Consider the following 18,844-nt stretch of genomic DNA (forward strand, 5'->3'; position numbering starts at 1 on the left):
ATGCATTTAATTTTTTCTCGTAGACGATCTCAAGGTGAGGTTCCTGCTTGAGTTTATTTATGAATATTTAAGAACAGGACTTGTCTGCCTAAAATTTAATAGAAATTAACCGATTTATTTTGCTAATTAATATTTTAAAAGCCTGATTTATATTGTTGGACTACCAATTACAATTCTTTAAAACTCAGATACGAAAGTTTGAAAAACATGTTTTTATTTTTAAACGTTTTGAAAAGAATAAAAAAACAATGTTCAAGGACGGAGAGTTTTATCATAGGATAGAAAAATAATTACTTTTTTATTAACCAGCGCAAGGCTTTCTTAATATCTGAATTTTTTTAATTATTTCTCACTGATCATTTTTTGAAGGCGAGTAACTGCCATTTGAATGCTTACTGCGGTCGTTTTATTAGAAACTCACTATATCTCGAATAAAAAAACTGATAGGTAATATCATAAATTAAATATTTTTATACATGTAATATACATACTGATACTTATATTATATTATCAAAGCAAATTTTGAAATAATTAAAAAATATGTAACTACTTTCATAAAGCTGATTGAAGCAGGCCAACAATAGCCGATAACTTACGAGAAATAGCGACGCAATAAAAAAAATCAGGGCATCACGGAAGATTTACTTTGGTCATTATAACGTACCCATATAATATAATGTTAACGTTCAAATTTTGCTACAAATTGATTACCAGCCCGCCCCACCATTCTTTTTCGCCAGACTAGCCTGCTTCACCATACTTTCATTATAACCTGCCCCCCCTAGTACGTGAGTACTACTACACATAATTCACATACCTCTTTAGTATTAATCATTATGTATATAAATAAACAAAATATTGCGTGTAATATAATATAATAATACATATTATATTCTTTAGTATAGAAATAGAGAAACCATTGTTATATGCGTTAAACTATGATTAAGTAATTACATTTCCAATATTATTAATGAAACTGAAGATAAGCATGTAGCGGGTACTCTGCTACAAGTAGAATACCTAACACAATCGTTGTATAGTACCTTAGTATATTCAAGAGTAGTGCATTGAATATTTAAATCTCCATAATAATCCGCTGACTCAGATACCTGAACGACACTCTTCAATTATTAGTTGTTGTCGTCATTTTTTTTTGATGGATCACTGTTTTAGTGATTGGATACGAAAACTTAAATAATTATCTCCACTATTTGAAAACAAAATACGCCTTGGGCTTCAATTAAACAATTATTTTTAAACCTAATGCAATTTTGTGATGATTTATTTTATACATCAAGCATTGCAGAGTTTTATTTTGTTCCTTTAATTTGAATTTGATTTTTGATGTCATTGGATATTAAAAATAAAAATATTATTCTTCTTGAATTGTTTCTAAATATATATACCATCATAAATCAGGAGGTGTTTAAATTTAGAACTAAACTCATTACAGTATAAAAAGTATTGAATTATATGTCAAATGTTAGCATGTGGCGCCCTTACTCAGCAGAAAAATTATACTGGTGGATCTATATTCTAAAGTATTTTATTCGTTAAAGCCCTTGCGGTCATTACTTCATTAAAAGCACACAATATATACACTGAGATAAATATTTTCATGAAGGTTTTAATAACCTTTACTTACCAATCAACAGTGCCATATGTTAACCGCAGCGCTACGGTGGATGGCTTTGCCTATTTTTAGTTTTTTTGCTGGTGACTTTTTAATAATAAATCGAATTTCTACTTCCTTTGAATTTCGATAAAGTAATGATTCAATACCATTAGGGATTGCAATACCGGTATTTTAAAACCGGTATTCCAGTATTTATAAATACCGAAATACCTTTTTTGAAAATCCAAAATACCGGAATTTTCGGTATTAAGAAAGCACACTCGTTTTCGTTTTTGAAAATGAATTATAAGTTATGTGCTGCTAAAATGCAAATATATTGAGTGAATCCAACATAGGTGAAAAAATAATGAAACAAATTTCATCAAATATATTTATATAAGTAATTGTCGCGATGAATCATCATAATATTATTTCGAAATAGAAAACATCCGTGACAAAAATTTTCAATAATTCTATAATTATTGATGACTGTACAAGTGTGGAATTTAAGAAGCTTTTCCTGCAGCTGGACTTATTTGCACTTTATGAATTTTTGAGGGCTTTTGTTATAAGTAATTATCAATATATTCAAATTATTTGTAAAAAATCACTAGTTCTACAATAATTATGATCAATACATATTTTTAAATGTCAACATAATAAATGTAGGTATGTAGGTTTTTGCTATAAAATAATATTTTTAAAAGATTTTAATAGCTATATTTTTATTGATAAGCACTTACTTCTTTTTTTAAGTTTAAGAAATACCGGTATTCAATAAGAAATACCGAAAAACCGGTATTGACATTTTAATTCGGTATTGCAATCCCTAGATACCATTATAGTAGTATGGCAAATGTAGTAGAGTCAACTTGGTTCTACCTTACTATAAGTAAATATTACTATAATATTATAATATTAAGTTATTTCAATATTATTTTAACTCAAGTTTATTTCTCTAAAAAATGTGTTGTAGATTTCTAACTTAGAAGTTATATAATTATTATGTAGATGTGTAATTTATAATAGAATGGCAAAATAATTCGTAAGTAAATATTATTAGAGATTAGGCCACAGGTGGCAAACCTGCGGGATTATAATATGCTATCAAGCGCGGTTTTTTTAGATGGATGCAAGTTATGCATAACTAATCCTTCTATTTTCATAAATATGTTTGAGGTCTTCTTTAATTATTTTCATTTTAAAATATCAACTAAACATGTTATATAAAATAAAAATATGCTTTTCAATCACTAATTGCGAATCTATGTTTTTATGCATTACCCAAAATAAAATACCCTTAATGTGGTAAATGGTAAAGGATGAAATTAATGAAATTGCAGAATATTAACCATACTGCTATATGTTCAAATTCTCCCCGAATAGCAGTCACAATAATTCGTAAAAGAGCTAGCTAACTTTGAAAATTTGCATTTCTTAATGTATATAAATTTGTCAAAATAAATGATTGGGTATAAAAATGTGATTATCAAAATGTAGCCAATAAAACCAAATTTGCTTACCTATTTATTGTTCCCAAATCGAATTACATCAAATTTTTTTTTTCGATTTAAAAAAAGTTTTAAGTGAATCTATTTTTTTTTTTACCATGTCCGATCCTAAGAGGATCATATGGTCCTAACAGAGTGGAAGTTTGTATTAACAGATTTTATTTTTACAAGAAATAGATGTCAGCCACTTGCTCAACCTGTTAGGTCTATACTCTGACTTATACACAAATTGAAAAACAATATGTGTACTTGCCAGACCCAGGATTCGAACCTGGGACCCTCGACACTATAGACCGGCGCTTAAGCCACGCGGTCATCGTGTGTGTCTAATTAAACTAAGAAAAAAGTGTGAATCTAATTAAAGTTTCTTAAATGCCACCTTACTAGGTTAGAGATAACTAAATATGGCTTACCACCGAGAAACATTTCCTCACTCCTGGACTAGACTAAAAATATAAGAATAAATAAATGTGTCCATGAAGCCATTATATCAATTTAGTAACCACCTGTTGAAAATGCGATAGAAATTATAAATAGAAATCTGGAGACTCATAATTTGTTGGATTAAATTCAACACAAAATGCTGTTGTTATTTTGTGATAAACGTGACGGTTATAACATAAAATTGATTCTCCGCGCGTTGTTAGTCATAAAAAAAAACTTTTGAATATATTTTTAAAACTTTAACGGTTAGATATATTTTTATTTAAAACAAATATTTTTTCTCAGGTTAATGCAAAATTAATCAATAAAAATAATAATTACTCAGAGACTTAAACTAACGAATCGAAATCGAATAACTTTTGTAAATGATAGATCTTTTCTTGGTGAAGACTTTTTTTAAATCATTTGTTTTTATTATTTTTCTTATATATTTTCATAAAGTCTGAATTTACTATAACAAAACCGTTACTATAACATTTATTAGGATTTAAATCCGTCACGATAGACTGGGAAATGTATTTAAATTGCATTTTTATTGCTTTCGCACAGAGATGTCTATCAAAGCGTTCCTTGTATTGGATTTAATATGGTTTGTCCATCAGTTAGTTGCTATTTGGAAAATTCAGTGCTCAATTTAACAAATTCCATCAAAGTTAAATCAGATTTAATTCCGTTATAAAGATTATTTGACTTTTCGTTCACACGCACAAATATATTAACATGTCTGTCAAATAGTAAAAAAATTCACTGATATTATATTCTTAGTCACATTAAATATAGTTACTATGCATATTACATTGAAACCATTGGACTTTAACATGAATGGTATATTGGTAATTTTAAGTTATAAAAGACAATTCGATGGTGGTGTAGTCAACCGCGGATTTCAATGGTCTGTAGTAGGGATTCCAATCCGGAGATCCCGAGCTATTTTCTACCTATGAATCCCGGGATTGATAAACATAATCCTGAAACTTTCGGGATTCATTTTTTTATCAATTTTTATGGAAAATAAAATAAAAACGAAAATATAACAGAAAAAATACTTTTAATAACACTAGAAATAAACTGAGTTTGAATGAAGTTTGATTTATACCCATATGTAAGTTGCCGATTCATTTTATTTTTTCACATAAATTAATAAAAATGAGAAAAATTGGGAAAATAAACAATGCTTGGCACTATTAACAAAGTAATTCCACCATGATCTCATACGTTTTACGGCAGTTTCATATTTGGCTGACTAATTAGATTTATGAAGCGGAAAGGCTATAAGTACACCATGATTTGCTTTACTATTTTAAATCTCGCTAACCCATTCATTAAGTGTTTACTATCAGAAGCAGCAATCTCATATTAAATTCACATTATTATTTATATTACAATATTATTTACTCCATTAAACTTATGTATTTCCAAGATTGAACTTATACAATATTAACAATAAATGTCTTAAATTGTATAAATTATACTAGATTTATTTTTGACCGATTTTATCAATGTTATTTGTAAATACAAAAATTTTATATTAACAATGGAAAAAAATGTCAATCCCGGGACCAGTCCTGGGATCCCGGGATTGTCAAATTGTAATCCCGAAATCCCGGGATCAGAATTTTGGTTAGGGATTGGATTCTCTAGTCTGAAGCACACGATTAAGAAAAAATACAATACGACTAGAAGCTAAGTAGATTAATATAGCTATATAATAGATGATTGAACTACTACATAGTACGGCTCTTGGTAGTTACCCTTTTGATCTGTGACCTAATTTAGGTTATTTTTAATCGATTTGGTTCGGGACCAAGGTAAAATAAATAAAGCTCATCAAAGTTTTATGCTATATTAGATAGGCTGCATCTTAGGTCTTCTTCTGGCTGCAGTCTAAAACAAAATTTGGATTTCAATACACTCAAAGCAGAAAATCCTGATTCGCAAATGTATGTTGTTGCAAAAGGCAGTAGTACAGAGTAGTAAGCAGAGAAGAGAACGTTGTCCCGAAAGAAATTATTAGATTTGACCACTGCGATCGTGTGAAACGTATACATTAAACAGTGTTGCCAGAATATTGTATTCAATACAACGTTCTTGCCAGCATGTATACTATAAATGCTGGCAAGAATATTTCGCGACTCACTAAATATACCAATCAATACAATTTTGGGTCGCGACCCATTGGTTAAGAAACCGTGTAAGTATGAGGAAATAAGTAACCAAGTCGAGTAAATATAGAATTCACCAATTATGCAACTGTTTGTATTAGATTATGTTATTAGATTATTATGTCTTATAATACTTATAATGTTGTTACACGTTTGAATTCCGCTTCATGTAAAAAAAGTCATGTTGTGATTTGAAAACAACTCCTGAATGATTTTTAAATTATATGTTCCTTGTAGTTGTTTAATAATCCAATACATTAATTATTTGTATTATAAAAAAGAATGGATAAATAATTAAAAATACATAATATTATGTTCTTAAAATTTTTATTAAGGTTTTTTATAAGAAAATAGTTTTCCTGGTGAATAGCAAAACATAATGATAAAAATAAATCTAGTTACATCTCCATGGTATCCGTATAAGGAATATTCAATTACATAATTTTATTCTTAGATTAAAATAAATTTTATATTGTCAATAGATCATATAATTGTATAATTCGATATGATAATTACAAGAGACTAATAATATATTTTTATAGCAATGAATAATTTTCAGGTAGGTACCAAAGATTAAAAGAAAAAAATAAAAAAATATTTAACTAAAGAAATATATATGTATTTATAAACAATGATAGAAAATACTAATTATAATACACATATTTATTTTTCAGCATTATTCAATACATAATAATGAAATTTTTCAAAGTTTTACATATTTTTATTCAATTTATAAGATATGGATTTACGCATAAAATGCTTTTACAATTTTAAATTTTATACGTAAATTAATCAATTTTAATTATAACTACACCACTCGTAATTATAGAAATACCTTATTTAAATAACATTGATAGGTTTTCATTCGATAATTGTTTTAGTCTAGACATACATCGTTGAAAGTTATAGGTGGAGTAATATATATATCCACACTATAATAAAACTGTAAAGTATCAGATTGTGATAATTTCGTTTCAGAATACATTTCATTGAATTTTTCAATTACAATCTAAAGAATAGCGCATGCGATATGGTAATCAATTAATGTATTTCTGTGAATATTTTTTGCGAACAAACATCTTTTCGTGTTAGTTAATGAAAATACAAAATTATTAAAAAGAAAGACGTTCTAAAAATAATAAAAAAATAATATGATTTTTTAGATACACATACTAGGTATATTATTTGTTACTAAAAGTATATTATAATAACTTAATAATATGGAAATTGTAATTAATTTAATATTTATTTCATTGTCTTTTTTATTTGAATGTTTATTTATTTAAATAACACTGCTATTTTTGGCACTTATTATCACAAGAAAAAAAACATATTAAAGCAATTTGGCAAGCACACGTTTTAAAAATATTATTAATTTATAATATATACTGTTTATCTATATTGGGTTTGTCAGTTTTCTTCAATTGAAAAGTTTACTCTTAACTTACACTTTGATAACTTTCAAGTATCTTCCCCATTCGTTGCATGTGTGACAGAGCTACACGGAGCCCTCGTAGACCTCGTAGAGCTACGGTGTAGCATTGACATTTGTTGATTACCCGACTGCTGGTTTGATAAAAGATTACCACTCTGCTTTTTTTTGCCTTTACAAGTACAAAATATAAGCTCTCTCGTACCTTTGCGAAAGTTGCGCGACAGGAAGGCGTACAAGAAGGGGTTAATTCCGGAGTTGAAATAAGTTATGAGAAACGTCAGTGGGGTGAAAAGGGTACTGAAGTCACTTTCACCCTGGTAGTTAGTAGACCAGTACTGCCACATTTTTCTTGCGTGGAATGGGAGATTGCAAACTGCAAATGTAAGAACTACGACAATTAACATTCGAATTACTCCTCGGCGAGCTCGCAGAACATTTTGCGATAGGTGTCCGAGATGGGTATTATTGGAGTTAGCTGTGCTACGTGACCGCCAAGTAGTCGTCACTACGTGAGTGCTACTGCTTCCAGAGTCGTTGGTTACCTATATCAAGAGAAAATAATCAACCATCAAAGTTTTATAGCATTAAAAATGTTTTGTCAAATGTCGTAGATTATAATATATACATAAATGATTATAATATTTTCCGAATATTCCAATAGGTACTTAATATGATTTAAAAACAAATTGTGATTATTGATTAAATCTTATTATCTGGTGATACCCAAAATATATAAAAATAATACCTAAAGGGAAACCAAGAGCCCGTTTGATCGATTAAATAATTAAGTTTAATTAAAAGGCTAAGGGTGGTTAAGAGGTGAAGGCATCAAGTGAAAGCTTTCAATGATCATGATGATGACACGTATTTGGTTTACGATAAAATTTCGCGTGGACTTGGTCACCTTCCAACTAGGTTTCTATAGTCATTCACTTAATCTATTTGTTAAATGCTATAAATCTTGCACCCACGCTCTCCTGGTTTGTAACGAGGTTACCTCTAAAGCTGTGAACCACAGTTTAAATCCCGCAATTGGGTACTGCAACTTCTACTCTGTGGATACTCATATTTTTCACTTAACTCGTTGCCCATCAGGTGTCCATTGGATATAATTAGCATGTTATTTAAATGTGGTAAATAAATATTAAAGGAAAGGTCGGCAGTGAATGGGTTTTAATGCCTAATATATATACAAATAACACTATGACTTTTATTTTTGATATTGTAAAAATAAAAATATTCAATTAACATAGGTAGGTACCCAATTGAAATAGTATTTGTTATTTCTTTTAACTATCATGATTTTTACCACGAAACAGCAGTGCCTAAATAAAATAATTATTATTTTTATTGGTTAAATACAACAGCCAAAATATTATTACAAGACTATTTTTTTTATTCAACGAATTTTCAAATTGAATTGCCTAGAGTCACAACTCACATATTCCTAAAACCGAGTATTGAAATAATCGCAAAAAATAGTACTCAGGTGGTTTTTAATAACTATTATTTTTAACTATTTTTCTTTATATATTGTTAATGCATTTAGAATCATTTAATTCAAAAATGACAAAATCGCAAAATGTGATTTATGATTATGACAAATTTAAAAAAAGACCTTTTCTCTTGGTTATATATTTCTCACATGTATTTTCAAATTATGTATGTTCAAAATGATTACGTTGATAGCTATATTGTCTTAAAATATACTTTAACCGTAGACTAGATAATTATTAGTATTACTAATAAACAATAATAAATAGATAGTAATTTATTTATATTCATATAAATTTTATAAACTGTTATAGTATAGCAGGCAAGAATATCTGTATCCAAAATACATAGCTACCTAAGTGATTAGGTAGTTAATTGAAAATGTGTTTTTTCGTTCAATCACTCGCGAGACATCTGGGTGTCTGTAAAACTCATTTGCTATACAGATAAGCCATAATTATTTAACTTGTGTTCGCACGCAAAACGGTCATAGATTTATCTTTGAAATAAATTGAAACAATGTTGTTCCAGACTAAAATGACGTCATCATAAAGACTAAACCGTAATATTATCAGCAAATCGAAAAACATCCTATTCTATAATATAAATTTTGAGTGTTTAATAATGTTTAATGAAAATTTATTTTATTTTATTAACTGTCAATTCACAGTGAACATACATTGTATTATTAATTTAATAAAAACGCAACATTATTATAGTACTTAGTCCACTTATAATAAATAAATTTGGACCAGCTTCGTCCACCTCAGAGGGACATTTTCAAGTAAATAATCTTTATACAACAGGCATTTATCAAAACAAATTCAAAATGTGACACAAATAATCTACTAATACATTAAAATATCCATCCAATAATATTTTGTCAAGAACAATTAAATTAAAATTAATGAAATTGGATATTAATATTGCATAATACATCATTATGGACACTAAACCAAATATTATAAATTATTAACATAAAACAAAATATGAAGCAATAGGCACTTAAAATAACACTGACTTAAGTTTTGCACTATTCCATTCCATTCAAATGGAATAGTACAAAACTTAATCCATTAGAATTTAAATTAAAATTCTATCAAGTACCTTTGGCCAATAGTATTAATATTATAAATATTTATGATTAATCAATATTTAATAACACAATACATTTGATTAATAATTCGTTTATAAAATTTACAATATTACTAATTGATAGAGAAATGAATATAAATACGAATAAAATGAAAATATAGCCTGGATTATTACATATATGATTGATGAGTTAAACATCTATGGAATGTGATGGTGATGTAAAAAATAATCCCGCTATTTGGAAAAAAAACCTAAGTTTATAGTGTGGAGCTTACCGCATAACCAGAGAAACAAAACCGTATGATTGTGAAAACAGAATTAAGTATATGAAAATAATATTCTGTCGATATTTATTTATATATTTAAATATAATAAAAAAAAAAAATTAACTATAGAAAACAAAAAATTCTGTACATAAATCAAAATTTAGGACATTCACAACATGCGATTTGCATTTTAATAAATATTATCCCCACAAGAGAGAAAAGGAAAAAATAAAAACAAACAATTTTGTACAGTAAAATAAAATTGTCTACACATCACATAAATTTATATCTTACGGGAGCTCGTTGACTACTCTTGCACCCCTCGCTAATGGTGCCTGATAAGCTTGACACGAGGAAACAGTTCTGACCCAGAATGGGTCATGGTTGCGACCACATAGACATTTGACAGGCGCGTATAAATAAAAAAATCTGTAGGAAACCAGGATTGGAAACCATTCCTCGTGATAGCAGGCAAACATTTCTCAAGACTTGAAGTGACTTACAAGATTCAAGAGAGTAAAAAGTGAGCATGCCTTGTAGAATGGCAGTCGGAAAGTGATCATTTGAAGAATTATTGGAAGGAAAATAATACTTAAAATAATGACACAGAAGATTTTTTTCTGATCGCGCTATAAAAGAAGCTTGTGGAAAACTTCATTAAGACTAAAGATAATTGACCCATATTCAAGAATACTGCGCACTAATGAGGCGTAAAGTGTACATATTAGATTTTTGAATAGTTTTGTATGTCTCATGATGAATTCTAGAAGCTTATTAGTTAGAATTAGCTAGAAGTTATATGCGAATGAAAAAATAATCAAGAGTCAACAATTATTATGCCACGATATTATGCCTCAGATTGGTGCTTTAATGAACTCTTTGCCATATATGACACATATATATATAATTCTATTTAAACGAAATTCTTATCTAGAAAAATTAATACAAAATTACTTGTGAGTATTAAATTCTAGTTTATTCTCCTATATTTATATTCCGATGTTAACATTTGGTTTGCGAATATAATTATTTACAATTAATATGCAAATAATATGTATACTTAAATTTATATGTATATGTATGTTTTTTCGGTTACCCATCGCTTACTTTTCTCGAACAGATACTCTTCGCTCACTTTATAATAATATAATATACGTAATGTAAAAATATATCATTCCATTTTTAATTCTCAGTGACCTATTGTATAAATAAAATAATATTAGATAAACAAGTATTATAGAAATCATCTTTGCAGCCTCTCACTAATTACGTAAGGGTTATAATTTTGTGCCTACGAGTGAATGAATGATTTTCTTCAAAAATATTTTGTATGTTTTTTAACAGTTATTTGAAAGTACTACTTTGTGTACTTATATCAGAGATTTTTTTTCAAATAAATGTTTCTTTTACTGCAAAGTATTCTTTTTTTCATCAGTGGGATTTTGCTTTGGGATTTCTTATTTTATGACTTCAACGTGATTTATTTGGTGTAACTTGTGCTCATCCTAATAAATTTTACAGCGGGTCAAACATTTCCGACGTGTCCGGAAAATTTTCGTACAATCCCAGAGGGCGTTGTATGAATGAGTGTTTTCCCTTTATCATGGTAATATTATATATTCATGTATTGCTCATCATAACGACGCATATTTTGTGAGGTAATTTCATTTATTTATAATAAAAACATAATAAGATTGTTACACTTATGAGTATACGACATTCAAATTTTATCCCAATAATCGAATTATTGGCAATGGGCATATTGAATTAGAATAAAAATAGCAACACGAGTGGGTCTATTCTGTACTTATCGATCGCTAAAGTGATAAATATTTAAGATAGGTTTGTATCAAAGTATTAGCACTTATTGTAACAATTAAAATACGTTGGTTGTAATTGTTGCAATAAGCGCTACATTTTAACAGCACATCTCTTGCTGCTGTTAAAATATAGCAGTTATTACAACAATTACAAGTATTACAACCGACTTATTATAATTGTTACAATAAGTGCTAATACTTTGATACAAACCTACCCTAAGTTTGATATCATTTATCACTTTATCACTTTTAGCGGTCGATAAGTATAGAATAGACCCAGAGGAAGGAAGAATTTTTTAAAGACACTAACATATAAAAAAAACAGTTGGTTTCACTACACTATTATCATAAAGAATATAATATATGTATTTGGGGATGATGAAGAGTGATGGGGATAAGGTCGTTGTTGCTTGGATGTTAGGAGGAGAAAGTTTATTTATCGATAAAAGAATAAATAAATACAATGAAAAAGATGATAAGATGAGAGTAATGTTATAATCGTGTGTACGTGTGTACTGATAAAATTGACTATATTATTGAATTGACTGGCGATGTATCGAGATATATATCCAAGAGACTGGACTCGAGTGGAATGACGATTGACTGTGTCGAGTGATGTGAGTGAGGATTTATGGATTTTCCTTGGTATTTATACAAATGCATTTCATGCAATTAAATCAATCATAATAGACCCCACTAATCTAGTTATGATTAAGGAAATAGTGACAATCGTTTCGCTCCATTGTTTTGTTTTGACAACAAAACATACATATTATTAAAGTGTGTCATCCTTATAACGCTGAGTAGTATGATTGCTACATATATAATATATATATATATATATTATTAGTACTTAAATACTTAAACATATAAAAAGTTCATATTAAAAATAATATGAACTATATTTTTTTTGCTAATTATAATTAATAATTATATGAAACCAAATAAAGCGATGATACATTAAACTAAAACATTTTTTTTTCAAAATGAAATAGGCATTCCCAACTTCTTTTTTATCAAGAAAAATAAATATTGTTTTAGTGGTTACATTTTATTGAAATGTCCATATTAATTGTTAATTATCCTGGTTCTTATGACTATCGATTTTTTTCTAAATGATTTTAACATCAAATCGTTTTTCATGACAACTATTTTCAATTAAAATAAATATAGGTTAAGTTTTCTCTTGCCAAACTTTCGAAATTTATTCCATGAAATTTTTTTTAGAAAATTAATAAATACCGAATAAATTTGCGTGTCCTTTTCAGTATTGAAGTGTGATATTATCATAAACATAAAATTGAATGAATAATTATTCATATATCAAAAATGTTTTAAAAATCATTCAATAATCTATATTAAACCGATTAATTTTGGTATTACTATACCAATAAAAGCAGATGAAGAAAAATAAAAAATATAATCGGTATATTTGCAGAAATACAACTTTAATCATTAACACAAGTGAAATCATAATATTAACGGAACCCATATGGATAAATATTGAATTTTCACAATTTATAATACGGCAGTTTTGTACACTATTCGTAAATGCGAAACATAAATGAAATTGTCAAACATGTTAAATTTATAGGTTCACACACGTTCTAATATTTTCGAAATGTTAGAATTCTCGTTATCACGTTAACAGTTTAAACAAATAGCGTCATAGGCGGGAGATAAACTTATTTATTACCTGTGTATCGATGGGGGTGAAATGGTGAGAACAATCCTGCCCCACACATGGAGTTGAAGGGGTGGATGCAGCCTTAGTCATCGCCACCCTCTCAATGCTGCGGGAGCTGCGCCAGAGAGCAACCGCTATGCGAGTGTATAGCAACTGTCAGTACAGTAAAATATTAGATTCAATCCACAAATCATATCTGTTACACTAAAAACATTTCTTATTATATTATACATACAAATATAGACCGGGAATTGTCGCCGGCTTTATATAAAGGCGTAACGTTAGGCTTTTGTATTTTGGAGTCAGTTCTTGGCGGTAGCATTTTCTTTGTTCGATATCAACGCCGCAAAATTCGTTTTCTGCGAAAGACATTACTCTACTCCTTTGTGTCTTCTATTTTGATCGTTATATTTTATTAGTTTTTCTGTACTTGCTATATTATTTAAAAATAGGTGAAATACAAATAAATAAGTAAATAAAAGCAAGTGTAATTGATTGAATATACATAATTTGAAAACATCTCATGCATATATACACGCTAGAAAAAATCATTTTGTAGAAAACAAATACGACACCCGACGGGACTTGTACCTGTATCTGCTGGATAGACGCCAATATGCCTTTAAATTTAAGCTACGGGCATCTTAGTTAATTAAGACGATTTTAACTAGTAGTTGTTACATGAAATGCTTATCGATCTGCGTTATATTGTTATAAATTAATAAGTAATGTTATATATTTGTTAATATCTAGATACATATTGATATTGTCTGCAATATGTTTTCATATTAATGATCAATATAAGTCATCAAAATCTTTTTAATATACAGCTAAGTAAAATAGTCTTTGTTTAAATTTTGTTAAAATAGTCATTGTTTGAATTACGTCTGTAATATTTGGAGAATACGTATATTATACATAATTTTGAATGTAGATTTTTTAATAACAAAAAAAATCTTTTATCCCAAAATAATATATTGGTCTGCTAACCTTTGTAAGAACTTAAACGTCATTGTCTCTTACTTAAATTTTAATTCAAATTGAACGAAATATCAGTAATAAAAAAAACATTATATATTTAGGGAGATATTTTGAAGGTCAATAAATGTGTACACGTTAATCCAAAAAACTATTAGTATTGGAAATAAGAGTCTTGATGTATTCTGTAAATATGCTCTAAAAATACTGGTTGAGTCGGATCTTAGATTAAATGTGCAAAAAATAGCTGTTTAAAAGTACAACGATACATTCATGAAATCGGAAAGATATCTTGGCAAGACAACAGCATCAAAGCGTCATCATACTGCAGCATAATAATGCGAGACCACTGCAAAATACAACCCAAGAAAATATGAAGCATGTTGACTGTAACTATTACCCTATTTACCATATTGGAATATTCTTTCAAATATGAAATATTTTGAAATGTCAAAAATGACAAAAATGTGTTAAAGTTCACCTCGGTAAAATGTACAGTAGCGAAGGGTGGAGATAAATGTTGTTAAGATCCGACATAAATATTGCATACAAATCTTTGTTAGTCAAATGTATTTGGTTTCATTGAACTAAGACTACAATGTGTACATAGTGTTTGTAAGTATTTAAAATTCAATTAAGTCCTGTCTAAACAAAAGCATAATAGTTTAAGTATGCTACGAGTGATCCGACAAAATAGTGCACATTTTTTCAGTCATACTTATTTATTTTCATTTTGCCCTGCATATATCATATGTCGATGTATTTCTTATGGCATACTTTTAGATATTATGTAGATAAACGAATATTATTTAACTATTATTTATCTATGAGTTAGATTAGGCAGTGTTTAATTAAATTTTAAAAACAAATACACACTATCTATATGTTGTTGTCTTAGTTCAATGAAAACAAATACGGTTGACTGACAAAGTTTAGTGTGCGCAATTTATGTCGCACCTTAGCAACCTACCTCCACTCTTTGTTACTGAATTATTTATATATATAGACTATTAGAAAGATGATTGAATTATTAAAATAACATTGATTAAAAAGTAAACAATCGATTCTAATGCCAATCAAAACATTTTTATTTATATATTATGCCGTAGATATTTTTTTCGCAGGGCTCATATAATTTCATCAGAAAAAATCATAACAACTCTCACTTTCGATTCTTTTTTCAAAACAACTTGTCATTATTATTAAAAGGAATATGAATACATTACAAGTAAATTATTTGTTATTTATAACTCTTGTTGTGGTCGGTACAACCTTCAAATGTAATTTTAGGGAAATAATTAAATGGTTATTTTGATTCGATTTCCTTAAAAAAATCGATTATTTTGTTTCGTAAAGTCGCCCACGGGTAAATTTCTGTACATGTTATTTTGTCTATGAGAAATGGGTGTTCGTTGATTGCTAAATTAATTTGATCAATGCTCTGGGTTCAAATACAAAAAATAAGATGTGAATTTTCCATACACGAGATTAGAATCCGTAACGCACGGCTTTTAATAGGAGCGGCTAGTTTATCACTCGTCCATTGCTAATAATATACCTAAATAATTGATTTGATAAGTAATCTATGTAGGTAAATTATTAATTTCTCCAAATTACTACGTTCAATTTGTTTTAGCCAAAATTCAGCACATTATGCGTCGAAAGTTAATTTGAATATATCATACCAACTAATATAACTACAAAGTTAATTTGATTGTGTTATTTGATATACTTGTACAGTATTGCAGAAAAACCACACGGTTGTAATTTATTGCATTTTGGTTATCAGAATTCAATATTGTGCTCGATATCTGAAATAAAATATTTAAATATCTGCAACACAATTGTTTGATTGGCTAAATAAATTGGAATGAGAAACCATGATTTATAACGGATGCAATAATAGTACATTTAATTGAAAATTTTGCAGGTGGTATTTAAATGTCAATATTGACATATTGGTGCAGTCAGATAATTAATGATAAGTGGTTAATTTTTGTATTTTAGGGACAATAGTTTGTAACAAATGCATAATTATTTAAAAATACCATTTTATAATTAAAATTGATTATAAAATAATAGTTATCCTTTCCTGCGGGAGTAATTACAAATTGGCGCTTTTGAGCTATTATTTACTATTTCAATTTATTAAAAAAATGATTGTTTGAAATTCCGTTTAATATTATGTATTGATTTTGATTATTTTTGAAGATTGTTGATTATTATGAATTGATTGAGTCGAATTTGTTTTCACTTAATAATAAAATTGAGGTCATCAGATTATATCACCATCGTTTTTCTATTTTTTGTAACGGAAAATGATCTTAAATCGTTTGTGATAAAAATGTATGTAATATTTACCTCTCTTCAGTAAAATCTATCATATTTATACAATTGGCCTAAGTATTTGCTAGCCAAAAGTCTACAGTATATATTATTTACCTACCAAAATCGCGTATATTTGGATTTACTCATCACAATAGATTAACGCAAAACTAATAAATCGCATTTATTTAATTAGTGTGACTAAATAAATAGAGGTCTCTAAATGGCAACAAATGAATATACTGTTTGTTACGAATTGTTTTGTTTCTCACTACCTATATTTTTTAGTTATAAGATACCACTAAAGTATTTTATATGTGAACGACAACCGAGATTTAACCTAGTCTTAAAACGTTGGGGTTTTATTGGATTTGATATATTATTTGGCAATGGCTGGCATTGGCAAAGGAAGTGAAACAAAGCCAGTCGTAACATGTGACTACTTACTTACAGCTTTATAAATAAATCACCCCTTAGACGTGCTTTCAGCGCGATTCAAATTTGGGTTTTTAAGAGAAAATACCCACCAAATATGAAAAAAAACTTAACAAAAGAATTTTATTGTTTAAGATAGGTTAAAAATATATTATGTTTTATCATAAACAATTAATAAATATAAATAATACAATCTCTATTTTATTTATATTATTATCAGTAACTCTTTTAGAATTACCATTGTCATAATAATATTATTATTATATATTTTAGTTACTTGGTAATGGTATTACGTATAATATTGTACAATACGGATTGTTACAAGGTTAACGAAAAAAAAATTCTATTGAAAAGGTGTTTCAATTAAAATATAAAGTTATCGTAAGGGATGGATGATGGGGGTAGGTTGATTTCAATGAATATAAGAATTTTGTGCGAATAGAGACACGTAATATGATATTTGAGTGATTTTTGACAGTTAATAATTACGGAGATGCGTCGTGAGAAAATTACTAATCGTTAGATCGTAGATTTGTCTGGATGTTAGAATGATTTGACGACTTGTGTTATTAGGTGTCTCGCTTTCTGAGTTTTTATACTGATTTTAGACAACGGAAATGCTATGTTAACTTTGCATTTCCGCGAACGACTTAAAGATGCATGTCATTGTTTACTGCATGACCGATGCAGAGTTCATACTCTGGTAAACAATTTACAGAAAACGACTCTTTTTGTATTACGAAATCGCGTTATAAAATAATTAATAATACATTTTATTATACAAAGTTGCAAGAAGTGCATTCTTCCACGATCGGACAAGTAATTTTCTTGTAATAACAATGATTCGATATTATCATGTTCGCATTCCGAATTATTATAAACAGTTGATTAAGCAAGAAAAATGTTGTGTGTTAATATGAAATCATCGTTGAGGCGATCTGCTTAATGAGTTTACTAACCGCAGAACGTGCCATTGAAAATGATTTGTAACTGTTATTAAAAGACATACATAACAACTAGCTTTCTTACAAAGTAACATAGGATCTAAGGTACTTAAACAAATTATGATGATAACTTAAATATACACTATGATTGAAGATCCATGGAGTTCCCACAAAGTTAATAGAATATAATATAAATATTATGAATACAATGTTAGGTAGTAATTAAATAAAATTTTATGTGTTTCAAAAGGTTATTAAAACTCAAATCAATTGAAGTTATGGTATTTTGTTAAAATTTCGATCAAGTCTCTTGGGCTTTAAGGGCTATAACTGAGATTAAAGTTACTCTATTTAAACTAAGTAGGTACTAAGAGTTTAAACGATTACGGTGAGCCTCGTAGAATAACTTTAATAATCGTATTATAGTAATAGTATAATATATTCACTACACGTAACAGAAGTTAATATTGTAGCTTTGGTTTACTATAACACTATATTATTATGATTCATTTGCATTGTGTCTGTAAAACAACATTATACTATATCAAATTTAATTTAACATTGTCAGTCAAACGTATTTGTTTTCATTGAACTAAAACTAAAATGTGTAGATAGTGTTTGTTAGATTTTTAA

At 28.2% G+C, this 18,844-nt stretch overlaps 1 protein-coding gene across 2 annotated transcripts in view; it reads right to left on the reverse strand.

The window, feature by feature from the left end:
* Positions 1-6,990: 6,990 nt before the first annotated feature.
* The window catches only part of LOC147066095 (trissin receptor-like), a 345,308-nt gene continuing 333,454 nt past the window's right edge, over positions 6,991-18,844 (reverse strand). For both annotated transcript variants that reach the window (XM_085955488.1, XM_085955487.1), the window contains exons 6-7: positions 13,539-13,682; positions 6,991-7,709 (exon numbers count right to left, since the gene is read on the reverse strand). In XM_085955488.1, coding sequence (XP_085811614.1) covers positions 7,194-7,709; positions 13,539-13,682 — 660 coding nt within the window. In that variant the 3' untranslated portion in view covers positions 6,991-7,193. The remainder of the gene's footprint in view (positions 7,710-13,538; positions 13,683-18,844) is intronic.

This window comes from Rhyacophila brunnea, unplaced genomic scaffold (assembly GCF_057557595.1).
Source record: "Rhyacophila brunnea isolate RB1 unplaced genomic scaffold, BYU_Rbru_1.0 scaffold_5, whole genome shotgun sequence".
In the NCBI taxonomy this organism is placed as follows: Eukaryota; Metazoa; Arthropoda; class Insecta; order Trichoptera; family Rhyacophilidae; genus Rhyacophila; species Rhyacophila brunnea.